Source organism: Ipomoea nil, unplaced genomic scaffold (assembly GCF_001879475.1).
Source record: "Ipomoea nil cultivar Tokyo-kokei standard unplaced genomic scaffold, Asagao_1.1 scaffold0642, whole genome shotgun sequence".
Taxonomy (NCBI): domain Eukaryota; kingdom Viridiplantae; phylum Streptophyta; class Magnoliopsida; order Solanales; family Convolvulaceae; genus Ipomoea; species Ipomoea nil.
In genome coordinates this window covers 2,130,938-2,148,689 of record NW_017617070.1, presented here as the reverse complement: position 1 = coordinate 2,148,689, position 17,752 = coordinate 2,130,938, and the positions used below count along the sequence as shown (strand labels likewise).

At 35.9% G+C, this 17,752-nt stretch overlaps 2 protein-coding genes and 1 long non-coding RNA gene across 3 annotated transcripts; all 3 read left to right on the top strand.

The window, feature by feature from the left end:
- Positions 1-7,213: 7,213 nt before the first annotated feature.
- LOC109174420 (protein FAR1-RELATED SEQUENCE 5-like) lies at positions 7,214-8,517 on the top strand. Its single transcript, XM_019323657.1, has 3 exons — positions 7,214-7,304; positions 7,687-8,296; positions 8,508-8,517. Exons 1-3 carry the CDS (start codon positions 7,214-7,216, stop codon positions 8,515-8,517), a joined length of 711 nt encoding a protein of 236 aa, XP_019179202.1.
- Positions 8,518-9,276: 759 nt separating this feature from the next.
- Positions 9,277-10,107, top strand: LOC109174419 (protein FAR1-RELATED SEQUENCE 12-like). The gene has a single exon (XM_019323656.1). The coding sequence runs from the start codon at positions 9,277-9,279 to the stop codon at positions 10,105-10,107; it is 831 nt and encodes a 276-aa protein (XP_019179201.1).
- Positions 10,108-16,123: 6,016 nt separating this feature from the next.
- Positions 16,124-17,562, top strand: LOC109174615. Its single transcript, XR_002053128.1, has 2 exons — positions 16,124-16,544; positions 16,709-17,562. It is a non-coding gene; the product is annotated as an uncharacterized LOC109174615 (long non-coding RNA).
- Positions 17,563-17,752: the final 190 nt, after the last annotated feature.

The following is a 17,752-nucleotide window of genomic DNA, read 5'->3' as shown; positions in this document are numbered from 1 at the left end:
GTAAATTATTATTTGTTGGATTCGACTCGCACCAATGTTGAACGGTGCAGCTGAACCTGATTGCGACGATCGCTGCTAGCTGCTGATCGGCTGAAGAAGTAGCAGCTTCAGCAATGGTGACGTCAAGGAGCGATACGAAGATGCGGGTAACGGTGATGATTTTTGGGTTTTTTTCTTTAAAAAAAAAACTCTCCTTTTTTCTTATATTAAAAAAAAAAATCTTTTAAATAAAGAAGAGATTTTTGAATAGAAGGAAGCTTGTATAAATTTGGGTACAAGAATTTTAGAAGGATAAAGGAAACTTTTGAATTGAGAAAAAGATTTGAATTCCTATAGATTAAACTGTCTAGAAAAATTTAAGTAACCTGAGACATTAGCAAACTTTATTAGCAAAATATGGTTAATATAATTAAAATTAGAAAATTACCTGTAATTCTTACCTGCAACCCTCAATTGCAAATTTGCCAATTTTCATTATGAGATGCCTTAGAAATTGCCTGAGAGACAAAATCAATTTTCTTAACCCACACTTGTTTTACAAGCAGTGTAATATGTTTGTGGGTGAACTTCTCGTGCCTTTGATCTTTATAGAAGTAGTAGCATTCGGGTCTGATATGGCCATGCAACCTGCAATAATGACACACGGGGTTACAGTGTTTATAAAATTGGTTATTTGACCGTACTATACCATTATTTTGTCTCGCTGAGCTGCATTTAGGTATGTCCACTGGATTTGGTCCTGATGCTTTGATGAATACAATTTTATCTTTTGAAGTACCCCCGGTGAAACCTAGACCAAATTTTGCAGAAGACTTTCTTCCTGAATCAAGTATTTGGTCAAGTGTTGAGGTTGTGTCCATCATTTGGATTTGTCTTTTGAAGGTGCTCAACTCCTGCTTCAGGGTCTGTACCACCTGTTTCAGTCTCTCTTCTCGATCAGATGCCTCTTTAAGCAGTAAATCCCTATTAGCTACTTGATTTTGGTACACTTTACTGGCATTGGCTAATATTCCTATCTCACTAGTCAATTGACGATTAGCTTTTAGTAGGGCTTCCCACTTGGGATACAATTTATTAAACTCTACTTCATAAGACAAAACAAGTAAATCTAAATCTTCTGCGGAGCCATATTCGCCTTCTTCTGAATCAGTTATGTCTCCAAGTTCTGAACACGCTGAAACACGAGTAGTGAATGCTACAAAGTTACCGGAAATTTCTTCTGCATCAGATCCAGTTGCGTTAGTCTTAGGTTCGTCGCCACTCTAGGTAATAGCCAACATAGATTTCTTACGTCTTAGATAGGTGGGACATTCCTTAGACGTGACCGAAGCCTTCACACTCATAGCATTTTATCCCTTTATTGTTGGATTTTTCTTTGGATTGCCCCGGACGTGAGACAGATGACTTGAAATTTGATGAGCCCGTCCTAAGGCCAGCTTTTGATGTATTTGACATTGATCCATTTTGTGGTTTGTTGTTGCGGGAATTCTTTGACACCTGTTTCAAGATTTTTGAAAATTGCTTAGTTAAAAACACGACAGTATCATCACCTGGCTCATCTGAGTCAGAGGCAGCATTGTTTTCTTCAGCGGCAAAAGTTAAGTTTTTTTTTTTTTTTTTTTTTTTTTTTTTTTTTTGTTTTTTTCGTGTGATCGGTAAGGATTTCCATTTCATATGTTCGAAGGTTTCCCATTAATGGAGTAACAGTCTTTTTTTCCCAGCCGTCATGTTCCTGAATGGCAGTGACCTTCATCCTGAACCTGGGCGGTAGAGATCTCAGAATTTTCTTTACCACTTTTGCTTGGGAAAAAGGTACACTAAGGACCATTGCACGATTCGCCAATTATTGCACTTGGCTATGGAAGCTAATGATGTTCTCTTCTTCACTCATTCGAAGTTCTTCAAAGTCAGACTGTACCAGTTGCAGCTTCGATTGTTTCACTGAATTCGTGCCCTCGTTGACTCAAGAGCTTCCCACGCACCTTTAGCTGAACCATAACCTGCAACTATGGGAAATTGACTTTCATGTATTAGTTGGTAAATAGTATCTAGTGCTTTATCATTATTTCCAGCATTAGTTATTTCAGTTTGGGTCCATTCAGTTTCAGGTTTTTCCACTTGTGGACCGTCAGCACTCGTTCTAGCTTTAGTTGGATGAATCCAACCCGTCACAACAGAACGCCAAACAGCGTCTCCTTGAGCTTTTAGATGCGTTCGTGTGCGTGCTTTCCAATAAGCATAGTTGTCACCCGTTAACTGGGGAAGAACCTTAACACGATCCATTCTGAAACACTCAACAAATCGTGAGATTGAACAAAGTAATATAATAAATAAAAGCAATAAAAGCCGCTGAAAACTTGAGTTCAAGAAGCAGGGAATAACCAGATCGACAGACTAATAATTTAAGTCTCTGGGCTCCGATACCAATTGAAAAAGTGCCATGAATCTTGAATGCAAGATTTAACTTAAAGGTCTACTTGATTTTTAGTTTCAAACAAATTTTGACCGATTAATTTTTGTTATTTAATAATAATAGACAACAGAAAATAAATGCAATAATTAAATAAAGTACACAATAATTTGTTACGCAGTTCGGAGCGCTTCTCCTATGTCTGCGGGGCAACCCACGTTTGTCCAATCCACTATAGATGTTCCACGAGGAGTTTTACAATAGAACAGTACATTAGACTCTCACAATCTTAGCTACCATACTACAAACAACCCTCCTAACATCCAACCTGGACCGTGAAGTGCATGCCTTGATGACCTTCGAACAATACTTCAACTGACTCAGCCGCAAACTGTAGCTCAGCAGACTTTCCCAAACATAATAATTATAAGCATTGGATTAATATATCGGCAGTAATAAGAATTCCCCTTCTCAATTAATATATTCTCAAAATTGGCAAGTTTCCATAATGAGCTTCCTTTCCTTTTATAGTGATATAGCTTTCAATATCTCAATGCACGTAAATAGCTTCACCAATGGAGAAAATCATTCTCTACCACTCATATTAAAGCAAACCCATATACTTAGTTTGAACCATAATCTGATTACTGACTTCCTCTTCATATAGATAATAAATGTGAGCCACTCAATTAAATTCCATATGATAGAAAAAATGGTCCAAGAGTTTTGGCTAACCTAAATCTATTTATTTTAAAAATAAATTAGCCAACATAGGTTTTTAATGTGTACAAATTATGTACACTTACAATCTCCCCGAGGTACAGGCCCAGACTGGTGGCCCAAATGCAAAGATCCAAATACATACAATGATCACGTCCCAAGAAATGGGCTATAGCTAACTATCCAAATACAAAGATCATGGCCCATTTCCTTGGCGGCCCAAATACAAAGATCCGAATACAAAGATCACAACCCAAGAAATGGGCTATAGCTAACTATCCAAATACAAAGATCACGGCCCATTTCCCTGGCAGCCCAAATGTAAAGATCCAAATACAAAGATCACGACCCAAGAAATGGGCTATAGCTAACTATGCTACTAATAGGAATTTAATCTAGGTGGCTGGGTTGAGGGTATAAACCAGAGAACACTAGACCAGGATGCTTGTAGTGCTTGGATGATGCCCCCTTAAAGGGAGGGAAGGGTGCCTTATACAGTGTAGAGGGTCTTTCGGATTGTTGACAAGTGTACGACATCAACTAGTCTTCCATATCCATCCTCCACGTATCTCATGCATGCTAGAAGGGTAGATTACCAACCTATAGCTAACCTTGATAGTTATGCGCTAGCCGGAAGGGTCGATTACCAACCCCCCTATCATACCTTACCCCTCCACACCATACCGCACCATTCCAAACACCACAACGCACCGCATCGCACCCCCTCAGGAATAGGGGCGCCGTTGAAGTGCCCGGGGGCGCACCACCCCGCCTGGCCACGCCAGGCCTGAGGTGGCCGGCTGGACACGTCGCTGGCCAGTTGCTGGCCAGCCAATGGCCAGTCATGGATGGTGGTCAAAGCTGCCAGCCCGTAAATATAGGAGAAATATTAGGTGTCACGCTTTAATATACAAGATCGAGTTGGTGTGGTATGGTGGGTTTAGCCTTGTGTGTTATGTTGGAGGTCTCAGGTTTGACCCTTGCTGGCAGCATCCTTAACCTATTTTATAAAACCGTTGTCTTTGCACGTTCTTTATTTTTTTAAGACAACGCACAAATGTCAACAGTTAAATAAAACCGTTGTCTTTTAAAAAAATAATAATGCGCAAAGACAACGGTTTTTAAAACGCTGTCTTTGTAGTGTTGTTTATTCGAGTACACTTAAAGGCAACATATCAAAGACAACGGTTAAATGAAACAGTTGTCTTAAAAAAAACGCACATAGACAACAGTTTTTAAAAATCGTTGTCGTTGTGGTGTTGTCTTTTCTCAAAATGTACAAAGACAACACACTTATAACAACAGTTAAGTAAACACTATTGTCAAAGACAACGGTTTTAGACGAAACAGTTGTTGGAAAAAAATAGGCTGATAAAGTGAAAACTCAATAACTGCTGTGTCGTGGTATAACCACTACCATAGAAGCGAATTCGCCGCTACTGGTGCAGGCTCACAACAACGGCGTCGCCCCCGAAGGTTAACACAGCAATCCCCGTCTCCGTGCACCCGGAGCAGGGATTGGAACATACACAACATTCTCAAAGTGGAAAGGGGACAATAAAGTTAACAAGACAATGTTTGTCTGTCTGTCTGAACTCAAGAATACCCCATTTAAATAGTAGAAGCCAAATGATTATGGCCACTTAATAACTAACAAATATTGACCACTCACCAAACTTGTGGTGAATATTAATCAAGACTAAATCACCAGGGTAATGAGGACCACAAAATTATCCATTGACTTGCATTTTCCCAACAATCCCCCACAATTGCTCCATTGACTTGCATTTTCCCAACAATCCCCCACAATTGCAAGAGAATGATAAGGAAGACTCTGAGAAGTATAAAGGATTGACACTTAAGTGCTAGTGAACGAATCTTGAACTGGCACATAGTGACACATGGTATCCTCTGATCTAGTGAGTGAACGAATCTTGAACTCTTAGACTAGAGGTTTAAACCATAATGACACGCATCAGACCTTAGATCTTGTGTAAGTTCCGCGAAAGAACTACATATATATTTAGCCCAACTGAATTGCTCATGAGTACTCTAGAAAGATAGCTCATTATCTTTCATAAAAGGCGGCTAACCCTTTTCACTCAAGTAGGTGATCTTCTTAAGTCTATCTCAATATAAACACTATACCCAAATTAGGGTATGAAATAGTTAAGAGCATTTTATGCTCACCCTCTCAATTATTAAGCGGTGAATTCATTTAGTCCATCTCAATAGGACCACCCATCTCATTGGGTTATAAATTCATTAAGAGCTGTTGCTCAATCTCACCAGTACACACACACCATAGAATGACCAATTAGTGTACTACTTTGTGATTCTTTCCATGGCTTCGTTTGACCACAAAAGTGGGATCCACCATGAATTCATCACCTCTTGAGCTTTAAGTCATTTCATCAATAATTTAACGACTAACCTCATAATTAGTCCTCTCTATTAAAGTAAGTTGATTATATCGATTAAACTTACGTACACTTTAACATGTATTTTATTTACTCACAAATAATTCCCTTGAAATTTTCGTGTTCAACATGAAATATTCTCTTTTACCATTATTTTTGGTACCACAGAGAGACTTATAGGAAAGAAATATAAAAGGAGTTAATTACCCCCACAATGTAACACTTACAAATACTTTTCTCAAAAGTATTTGATCTCTTATCTATATTGATCTTTTAGTGCCCAACATTGGCTCTTTTGCAAACTGGGTTTTGCAGATTTGTTTTGTGAAACATTATAGTAGCTCCGCACTTTAATTAATACATACTCAATAATTGAATATATTTCAACAAGTTTTGTTATCTCAATCCACCATAATTACCCTTTAAACATGAATTATAGGTCTTCCAAGATGACTCAACCAAGATTTTAAATAATATATATAAATGCTCATTGCTAGTAAGCCACAGAGATGATGTTGTTTGCTTGCAATTTCAAGTTATACAACATAATCACAATTTTCACATGATTTTATTGAGATTAATTAGTCTCATATTCAAAGAATATATTCAAATTAATGTTTATTAGAAATGATTTATCTACATAAATTCAACAAGGTGAACTCAACATGTATAACTATAATACTCAAAGTTATTTCAACTTCACAATTTTTTTCCTTCACTTGAGGAAATTAATAACTCAGTATAGCATTGGTATAATGCAAATCAACAAAAATTTCATATTTATTCTCAAAAGAATAAATAGCCCCCAATTATTTAAAACATGGTAATTTAAATCAACGCTATTATTACACCACGTAAGCAATATTTATTTGCAAGGCTTAAAATTTTTAATATCATGTGAAAGTTAAATTCATTTCACTAAAACTCAATAATTGATTACCACACTAGCCATATGACCCCCACAATCCTCGTAGTTGATAACATTATTTTTATTGTTATTTTAAATAATCTTTTTGTAGTTAATTTGCAATATTTAATTAATTTTATATTTATTTTTATTTATTATTGTTATTATTAGTAGCTTTGATAGTTATTCAATTTTAGGTTGTTTTAATTATTATTTCAAAAAAAAAGGTTGTTTTAATTATTAAATTTGTCTATTATTTGAATTCTGTCAGTCTAATAATTCTTTGATCCTAATTTAACAATAATATTATTAGTTTTAGTCATGATCAACAGGAGTTTAATAAATGTAGATTAGTTATATATGGTCTTTTTTTATTATTATTATTATTATTATTATTATTATTATTATTATTATTATTAGTAAATAAAGTTGTGCTAGCCCATCATCTAAAACCCAAGTGTAGAAGCCCATTCTTTTTGGTTCTTCCCTCTCTGCCAGTCTTTATACCATACACCACGGCGTATGACTCTATGTGCGCCCAGCTTCAATACGACGCCGTAAGGAATTGGTAAGTAACGGCTTTTTTTTATTGTTCCGTTACCGCCGTTAAGTTTTAAGAAGAGGGAAGTGAGCGAGGGTTTCTAAAGTGATGGTGTCGAACATGTCTGTTGGATTAGAAACACTGTAGGGACGACCATCTTAATCGAGCTGATCTTTGCGATTTGCTCTATATTTCGCAATTGTTGGATGTAAGTCATGGATGAATCGATTGCGCAGCAGCATGTGGCGGAGACAGAGCAATTAACTGATCTGGTTGGAGTGGCAGATAGAGAGAATGTTAATCCAAGTTTTTATATTTGATTTTTAAGATTATTTTGTATTTGTTTGCTGTGTGATGAATATTATTGAATTCGCATGGGATATTGATTCGTTGAGTTATATAAGAATTGGTATAGGATTGCTGTTTTTGATTGTGTTTGTATTGGATGTTAGTATGGTCTGACTTGAAGATGTTGATCTAGGGATGTTTTATGTGCATTATATGGTTTGATTTGTGCGTTTTTTTATGCAATTGTGTAGATTTTAGGATTGAATGTCATAGTAAGATGGACTGAAAAGATATTTTATGTATTTATGATTATGTATATTGTGCCATGTGTTTATGTGTATTATAGTTATGGATTATGTACATTAATAGTAGGGGTATTTAAACTGTATGTGGTTTGCAGCTGATCAGGATTTGGTAGGGATGTCAGTGTTTTCGGTTGATGAAGCATATGACATGTATAATGACTATGCTTTTAGAGTAGGTTTTAGTGTGAGGAGGGGTAAGCAAAGATATAATTCTGCTACAAAAACAATGAAGACGAAGATGTTTCATTGTTCGAATGATGGATTTAAAAGGATTACAGGAAAAGGGTGTTATTCTAAAATTGATGGTCGTACAGGTTGCGGTGCATTTGTCCAATTCAATTTACATGAGAATGGGATGTGGATTGTTTCGAAGCATGAGAAGTTGCATAATCACGAATTGGTTCCACCAAGCAAGATTTACCTTCTAAGGTCACATAGGATGGTGTCTAGGAATCATATTTCCTATCTTACTGATTTGAAGAGCAGTGGTGTGTCTGTTGCAGATGGTGTAAGATTCCTTAAAACACAATCAGGGGGATCACCACTTGTTGGTTTTACAAGTAGGGATGCATATAACTCTTTATGTACCGATGCATTGAACAAATTGGATGGGACTGATTCAAACACACTGATTGAAATATTCAAACGGAGGCAGTCAAGTGAAAGGGATTTTTACTTAGATTTTGATGTGGATTTGGAGTCAAGGTTGTGTAGTTTTTTTTTGAGGGATGGACGAATGAGGAGAGATTATGATTTGTTTGGGGACTTGTTAGTTCACGATACAACATATCGTACTAACAAATATGACATGATTTGTGGACCTTTTGTTGGCATGAATCACCATTGCATGAATGTCATGTTTGGATGCGATTTTTTGATGATTGAGAAGACTGAGTCATTTGTATGGTTGTTTAAGACATTTTTGAGATCTATGGATTACAAAAGTCCACAAAGTATAATGACTGATCAATGTGCTGCTATGACTGCTGCAATTGTTCAAGTTTTTCCAAGTTCACGACATCGGCTATGTATATGGCATATTGGTGAGAACTCAAAGAAGCACATTAAAGGGTTAAGAAATCAAAAAGATTTCTTAGATATATTCAATTGTTTGTTGAAGTATACGGATACAGAGGCAGAGTTTGAATTTTATTGGACAAGGTATGTGTCTTATTTATGCTTCATTATTTTTCTTTTTTTATATTATTAGTTTATATTGGCTTATCATTGAATGACTATTTTTAGATTATATTTTACAGAAAACAGAATTAATTTTTTGGATCAAGTTTATGTGTATTTATTTGATAGTTTATGTGTATTCATGTATAAGATTATGTATATTAGTCGGTTCTGTATGTGATATCCTGATATGCTTGTAGGTTTACTTTAATATATTTATGGCATGTTATTTCAGGATGGTTACAACATATAAATGTCACAATAATCATTGGATTGAAAAGCTTTATGGGTGTAGAGAAAAATGGTGTCCTGCATTTAGTAAAGATTATTTTTCGGGTGGGATTTTATCTTCTCAAAGGAGTGAGACCACAAACCACTCTATTTCTAGAAGGTTGTCTAAGACATCTGGACTGTGTGATTTTTATAACTCATTTGTTGGGGTTATATCAGAGTGGAGAAGTAGAGAGAATGGGGAAGATGTTCGATGTTCACAAGGTGTACCTACAATGGTGATGGATAATGTTAAGATTCTGTTGCATGCTAGAGAAATTTATACAATTGAGATATACTATTTGTTTGAAGAACAATTTTTGAAAGGTGGATCATGCTATCAAGAGTGTGTGATGTTGGAAGATGGTGTGTACAAGTATCATATTTGGAGGCCTGATGTTGATATTATTAGGCATGAAGTGATCTTTAACAATAGACAAATGGACATTGGATGTAGTTGCGAGTTGTTCACTGAATTGGGGATTTTGTGTTGTCATTGTTTACGCATTCTAAATGTGCATTATGTTTCTGAAGTTCCTGAGAAGTATATTTTGAAGAGGTGGACTAAAAAAGTCGTTGAAGTTGATAATTTTGATATAATGTCTAGAGTTGATAGTGGTAATGGTGCATCTTCTGTTTGGTTATTAGAAATCATTAGGAAATTTCAGAGGGTTGCTGTTTACAGTCAGGAAAATATCGAAGGACGGAAGATTTGTGAAGAAGCAATTGCAGATGCAAAGAGAAGACTTGAAGCTGAATGTGGTGGTAGTTTATTTGAAGAATGTGACATAGGATCGTCAAGTGGTGTTATAAAGGATCCATCTACTAGGCGGATGAAAGGGTTGCGAAATAGGAGGGTGAGCAGTGTTATTTCAAAGAAATATAACAAAGCAAGGGGACGGAAGCATCTTGCACATATGGTTGCTTCCAAAATAAAACCAGCTGTTCAGTCTCAAGTTGATGATGATATTCTAAATATTGCTGGTGATGGATATCTTGTGCATCCAAGTTCCGGAGGTTCTAATTTTCGTCATGTTAGCACAATGTCAAGTATGGAGGATAATTAAAGCATATGTTAGTGTTAATCATCGTAGTTATATGTATCATGTACAGAAGGATGTTGAATCATATAACTCAGCAGTAATAAAATAGACATTTATTATGATTTGTGATGTTTTAAAAGTTTATGTGTATTCATTATATAGTTTATGTGTATTACTTCATGTGATTATGTACATTTTTATTTGTGTTAATTACTTTTATATATTTATGTACATTTTTTGTTAGATTTGCAGTTATCAGTATAGGGAAATGATATGCTTGGTCCTATGTGTATTCTGTGCATGGATTATATTCAGTAGGATGTTTGATTGTATAAATTAGCAGAAACAAAATATTTGTCAGACTTTTTTTTATTAGTATGTGCACTGTTTTAAAAGTTTATGTGTATTCATTATATAGTTTATGTGTATTACTTCATATGATTATGTACATTTTTATTTGTGTTAATTACTTTTATATATTTATGTACATTTTTTTAACAAAATATTTGTCAGACTTTTTTTATTAGTATGTGCACCGTTTTAAAAGTTTATGTGTATTCATTATATAGTTTATGTGTATTACTTCATATGGTTATGTACATTTTTATTTGTGTTAATTACTTTTATATATTTATGTACATTTTTTTTTAGATTTGCAGTTATCAGTACAGGGAAATGATATGCTTGGTATTATGTGTATTCTTTGAATGGATTATATTCAGTATGGTGTTGGGTTGCATAACTTAGCAGAAACAAAGTTATTTATCAGACCTTTTTTATTAGTATGTGTACTTTTTAAAACGTTTATGTGTATTCATTATATGGTTTATGTGTATTACTTTATATGATTATGTACATTTTTTAATAGTTTATAGTTTGTGTAGTATTTGCATTGATTATGCACAAAACTATATTGGAATATGAAAAATATAGAATACGAGTAAACATTAGCTTGGATTACCAAAAGGATTTTATACAAATTTCTGATAATTGTTAATCAACAAAAACTTTCAAAAACTGAACCAAAATACAAGTAAGTTTGAGCTTGGATTAGCAGAATTGCTTTTTACAGATTCTTGTTAATAGTTTCACTTCCATTTCTTGTAGATGTCCCTTGCTGAGTGCATGACTGTTTCCATGTATTCATTGTTCTTCCACATGAGTATGTTTGCTGCATATTTGACTCTAAGTGACGTAATGAAAGCAGCCTACAATAAATAAAAGATAGATGTTAAAATTAGAAGAAACAAGAGATAACATGTGTAATGTAAAACAAAGTTGATTATTACTTACATCATTATCCCCCCCTGTGAAACCAATTTCCCATTTGTCTACTTCAGTCCCTTTGTAAGTTTCCATGTGGCGCATGCAATACACGCCACAATCTGTTGTGTTCTCTTCATCCTGCCATGACATTTGAATGCACTCCACTTCAATATTCTTCACTTTCCTAGCAAGGGAGTTTTTCTTTGATTGGAGATATTTGTAGAAAGCTGTTTTCTGCACAATATAGTAATTGTAGTGTTTAATTAATTTGAGTAATGTAGATATTAAACTATAAGCTATAGATATTAAATATGAGTATTAGTATATCTTACCAATTTGGCTAGGCAGTTCTCATATCTGTTTTTACTTGGTATTCCTTCCGGCAATAGTTTGTTGTCAATGATCTGAAGTTTTGATTTGGGGATTTTAAAGCACATTAAGTAGTAGTGATTGTGCCTCAAGATTGTAAAGAAAACCTGAAATGAATAATCAAAAGGGATTTAACAAATTGTGTCAAATACAGACGTAAATTCAATAATCTTAGAATTCATATAATTAGGTATATATATATATATATATATATATATATATATTTTTTTTTTTTTTTTTTTTTTTTTTACTTACAAGACTTGCATCAGTTATATCAATAGCAGTCCCCCTCAACTGGTAGTCAATATTTGTACAGAAGTCACCAACATTCATATTCCTAGCTTTTATTTCAACCTTTTCAAGCGTCATCTGTAAAGAACAGGTTGGGTGTCATATAGTACATTGTTTAAAAAAATGCTTAGTTCAAGACGTGTACTTATGTAAGCAGCCTCTGAGAAGAAGATCCTCTTTGGTTGATCAATTGCTCTTTTCATATCAATCACGGTCAATCTGTGTGCCCAAATCTGCAGGATATTGGTAGCTAGTTGCCCACTTGCCAGTGTTGCAATGTCCTCTCTTGTTGCAAACAGATCATGGGCAGAAAACAACATTTCACTGGAAATAAACAAAATAAGTTGATATTACGTTTTGAAATCTTAAAATAATGCACAGGTATGGAATTGAAGTTCACAATTTAAAGTAATCTACTGTTGCCCCATAATGTAAATGTATAATGTACATAATGTTATGAAGTAATACACATAACGTATAACTAGGATACACATAATTTTTTGTTTAAGAATAGCTTTTATTTATGATGAGGTATAGCAACTGAAAACATTTATTATAACAAGTTATAGAAGAAATACATACTAAGAAGGGTATTCCTCTTCATTTGGTGGCAGGAAAGCATAGTCCGAGATCAGTTTTTTCCTGGCTGAAACATTCTTGAGCTTTGAAATGTTGCTTGTCCAGTACGGGGATCGACAGGCTAGAGGGAGGTTCTTGAATTTTCGCTGTGGCCTTTTCCGGACACTGACATCTTCAACATCATCTTCAGATTCAGCCATGATGCTTTGTAGAGACAGAAAAGTAATTATTAACATGTTTTAACTTTTAAGCAATAGGCATAATAGCATGATTAAATAATTAATAAGGATAAAAATGTACATAATATTATAGTAGAATACACATAAAATATGAAAGCAATATACATAATCACATTTGGTTTATGATTGATGAGATATTAAACTGAACATAAATGTACATAATTACTAGATTAAACACACATAAGGATACAGTTAAGTGATAAGTGAGTTTTACCTATCAAACTCAATTTGGTCTGGAGTTTGTTGTTCCGGGGTTGGTAGTGATTGGGTTGACCCATCAGCCATGTCATCAACCAACTGCTCCAAGAGTGTTGCAATTGGGGTAATTGGTGTTGTATTTTCTTCCATTGTTTGTGGTGGTGGTGTGGTGGGTGATGCTGATAGTGTTGCTGCTTGCGGTTCACATGTTGGTTCGTGTGGAGGTGGTGTTGTTTCAGGTGGAGTTGCATTTGTTGGGGCTTCTTCAGGAATGCTTGGTGTAGTAGCATCACGGCCAGTTGGCGTTAGCAGATGAAATGTGGGTACAGATATGTCAGCAGTCGACATGTTCTTCAATGTAGCCAGGAATGCCGCTTCAAGTTCAGCAACTGCATCCAAGAAACTTGGCTGGTTGTATATATCGTCATCTCGTAGCAGGCTCTCTGGTGGGGTTGGATTCGGGCTTGGTGTGAGGTTGGCATTGGTGGATAAGTTGCTGAATACATTCTTTATAATGTCAACGACAGAGGTGTTTGCCCCAACCCCTGCCATGACCTCACCAAACTCCATAATGCTCGTGGTCATTTTTTTCAATGCTTTGGTGACCTTTTCAACTTCTTGACCTTGTGGCAGTTCATGAGGTGGTGGCTGATGTGCAACTGGGATATATTCAACAACTTTCCCCCTTCTTTCAACCTTATCAATGTGGAAACAATGTAGATTATAAAGTCACGTTTGAACATGTCGCCATGATCACGCCCCTAAATGATGCCATTCAGCATCTGGCTTGTTGTTGGTGTGCCTGTCTTTACACCCCACCGTTCTCTCCAAAGTGCAACCAAGCGCTTGTACTGTGGGTCTTTGCTCGTTACTTCAGCCTCTATAACAGTCTGTTGCCCTCTGGGGATTCCAAGTGTTGAATGTACATCATCATTTCCTAGAAAGAACTCTTCCTCTTCCATATGTATCGAGCATCTACCAACATCAAATCGCTCAAGAAGGTATCTCAGAAGTTCACCATCATATGAAGAAAGTGTTGCACTTAAAAGGGATCCAAATCCCATATCTCGAACAGCTTGGTGCTGTTCCGGGCTCAAACTGCTTACAAGTGCATAGAGCTGCTTTGGGGAGGTCCGTACAGCTAAGTAATCACTGTGTTTTGGTTTTTTCTTCTTTTGTTTTTCCTCATTTTTTATCCTCTTTGGGGTTTTCTTATGTTCGGTAGTTGTACTGGTGTGGGTTTTCTTTTGTTTTTTGGCAGCAGGCTATTTGGGGTCATCATTGGTACCTGTTCTGATTTCAACATTTGCTGGTCCAGAAGATGTTTCAGCACCTTTTGATGCAGTAGCAGTATTTTTCTTTCGTTTACCCTCTTTGGCAATTTCTCGTAGCGTAGGATCAGTAGTGATTGGGGGTGTTGATGTAGGTGCAATATTCTTATTTCTTGGAGATCTCCGGGGATTAGTGGTTGTAGTGGTTGTAGTGGTTGACATTTCTGTAATAACACAATACACATAAACACAACTCTAAGTAATATGTAACACTAATATTAACACCAAACAGGCAGTAGATTGGGATTGAGAATTTTACAGGGGTGCAAATGTATAATGTACATAATGTTATGAAGTAATACACATAATATATAAACAGAATACACATAATGTTGAGTATAAGAATAGCGGTTACCTATGATAAGGTATAGCAACTGAAAACACTAATGTACATAATCTGATAATCTTATATGAGAATAAACACAAGTCTAAGTAATATGTAACCCTAGTTGACACGACTGTAATAACATAATACACATAATCACAGTTCTAAGTAATAGGTAACACTAATATTAACACCAGACAGACAATATAGTGGGATTGAGAAGTTTACAGGGGTGCAAATGTATAATGTACATAATGTTACGAAGTAATACACATAATATATAAACAGAATACTCATAATGTTGAGTATAAGAATAGCGGTTACCTATGATAAGGTATAGCAACTGAAAACACTAATGTACATAATCTGATAATCTTATATGAGAATAAACACAAGTCTAAGTAATATGTAACCCTAGTTGACACGATTGTAATAACATAATACACATAATCACAGTTCTAAGTAATAGGTAACACTAATATTAACACCAGACAGACAATATAGTGGGATTGAGAAGTTTACAGGGGTGCAAATGTATAATGTACATAATGTTATGAAGTAATACACATAATATATAACTAGAATACACATAATGTTGAGTATAAGAATAGCGGTTACCTATGATAAAGTATAGCAACTGAAAACACTAATGTACATAATCTTATATCAAAATAAACACAAGTCTAAGTAATATGTAACCCTAGTTGACGTTGCTGTATTAACATAATACACATAATCACAGTTCTAAGTAATAGGTAACACTAATATTAACACCAGACAGACAATATAGTGGGATTGAGAAGTTTACAGGGGTGCAAATGTATAATGTACATAATGTTATGAAGTAATACACATAATATATAACCAGAATACACATAATGTTGAGTATAAGAATAACGGTTACCTATGATAAGGTATAGCAACTGAAAACACTAATGTACATAATCTTATATCAGAATAAACACAAGTCTAAGTAATATATAACCCTAGTTGACGTTGATGTATTAACATAATGCAGTAATGAATGTCTGGAATGTAGTAATATCATGCTCATAGTGTTATGTAATCGTAGTTATGCTCACCTTTTCTTCGCGCTGTTGTATTGTTCTTGCAGAGGAATGTGATGATGGATCAGAGTTTGCGGTTTTTGCTGTCTTTTCGCGGAAAATAGTGATCGGTTTTGAATGCTTGAAAGTGGTAATGGAGTGACTTCACTAGTACAAAAAATATCAATAAAATCGACTAATTCGCGTCCAAAGTTAGAACTTTGGATGCCTAAAGTGTAATGCGGTGGCATTTTTGTAATTAAAATGCCACTATATAAATAATTTTTTTTTTTTAATTTTAAAACAGTATTGGCGTCCAAATCTCTGTACTTTGGACGCCAATACTAAAAGTCTTCTATTATTCGCGTCCAAATCTCAGTACTTTGGACGCGAATATTAATCAATCGCGTCCAAAGTGGCCACTTTGGACGCGATTTTTTTTTTATCCTAAATCCCTAGCTCGATCTGTATCATTCAGCTCTGTATCAGATCGCGTCTGACGCCGTCCATCTCCATCAGCTCTGCTCCGACGCCGTCCATCAGTCACCGCCGTCCGACGCCGTCCACACTCTCCATCGTCCCCGCCGTCCACGCTCTCCATCTTCCCGTCCATCGCCGATCTACTCCCGCCGCTGCCGATCGACGTCCCCGCCGCTGCCGCCCAAGGTCGCCGCCGCTGCTGTCCAAGGTCGCCGCCCCGACGCCTCAGCTCGCCACTGCAGTACGGTAGCCGACGCCGCCGTACGGCGTCACGAAACCGTTATCTCTTTCCGGACCGTCCGAGGCGGATCTTCAAAGAAATGCACAACTCCAGAAGGTGATTCCTTTCAGGTTTATTTCGATGTGAATAAGATTTTGGATAGTTTAGGAAATACTAAATGATGTCAAGTTTTGTAGTTTTATTTGATGATTACTGTTTTCTTCCTAAAATTTGGGCTTGAATATGAACTGATTATGCGTTGACTCTTGATTAATTGTTAGTTTTTGAGGGATTCTGATCTGGAGTATACGAGAAGGAGGAAGAAGAAAGGCTTGATATATATTTAAAAAATAAACAAAAAAAGGCGATTGGACGAAGGGAGAGGCGTCCGTCCCGTCAAATGTCACTAACGGAGGAAATTCAAAACGACACCGTTTCGGAAATAGGCGCATAGTGCAGGGTGCAACGTGGTGTATGGTATAACGATTGCAGTCGCAACGGAAGATGCGCAAAACCACCGATTAACGCGAACAAGAGCACCGGACAAGATGAGCGAAGGAATCGTAGACTTATTCTCCTTCAAAGCTACGATCCGATTGATTAGCTCAAGCTTCGGACGGTGAGAGATCGGAGAATGGACCGGAGAAGTCTGAACTATATAAAAAGGGGAATCAGTCTTCATGACATCATCAGTTCACCCCGGTGATTTCCGGTGGTTCACATCTATATAGTTTCTCCTCCGGGCAGCGATTTCTAGAGGCGCAATCTATTCTGATACGTCGACAACTTCATTCGGCAGCAACAAATTCTAGAGGGTTTGGCAATTGATTTGGGCAGAAGTCTCTGGTTCATTCTTTTATTTACTTATTTTGAGGCTGTCTTGTACGAGTGATTGGCACTCTATAAATTGTGTTTCACCTAAGTATTTTAATTTGCTTTGGGTTTCTACTTTATAGGTTACTAGAGCTTTTTAATATTTAATTTGTTTTGTGTTTTCTGAAAGTACAAGAGCAGCGTGCAATCTGGTTTTGGCCTCATTTGTAATTCTTTACCTTTATTTATGGTTGTTGTACTTCTAAGTTAATGTTGATTGCTTGTAATTATCACTTTATCCTCCTTAATGACAGTGCTTATTGAGTAGTGAATGAAATAGGTTCTCAGCATTCATTATAGACTAGATTAATGTGGGGTTTGCAATTTCCTTGCTGTGTTGATAATAGATTCATGTTCCTAGAGCGTTGTTTTCATATTAGCTGCCAATTTAATTACAATCTTAATTTTTTTTTTTTTTTTTAATTGCTCATTTCTTTTCTTGGTTTTTTACA

Excerpts from the sequence above, each read along its gene's own strand:
- LOC109174420 (XM_019323657.1), top strand. The coding sequence starts at position 7,214 with ATGGATGAATCGATTGCGCAGCAGCATGTGGCGGAGACAGAGCAATTA. Across the intron at positions 7,305-7,686 it reads TAGAGAGAATGTTAATCCAA|CTGATCAGGATTTGGTAGGG; the intron begins GTTTTTATATTT and ends TGTGGTTTGCAG.
- LOC109174419 (XM_019323656.1), top strand. The coding sequence starts at position 9,277 with ATGGTGATGGATAATGTTAAGATTCTGTTGCATGCTAGAGAAATTTAT.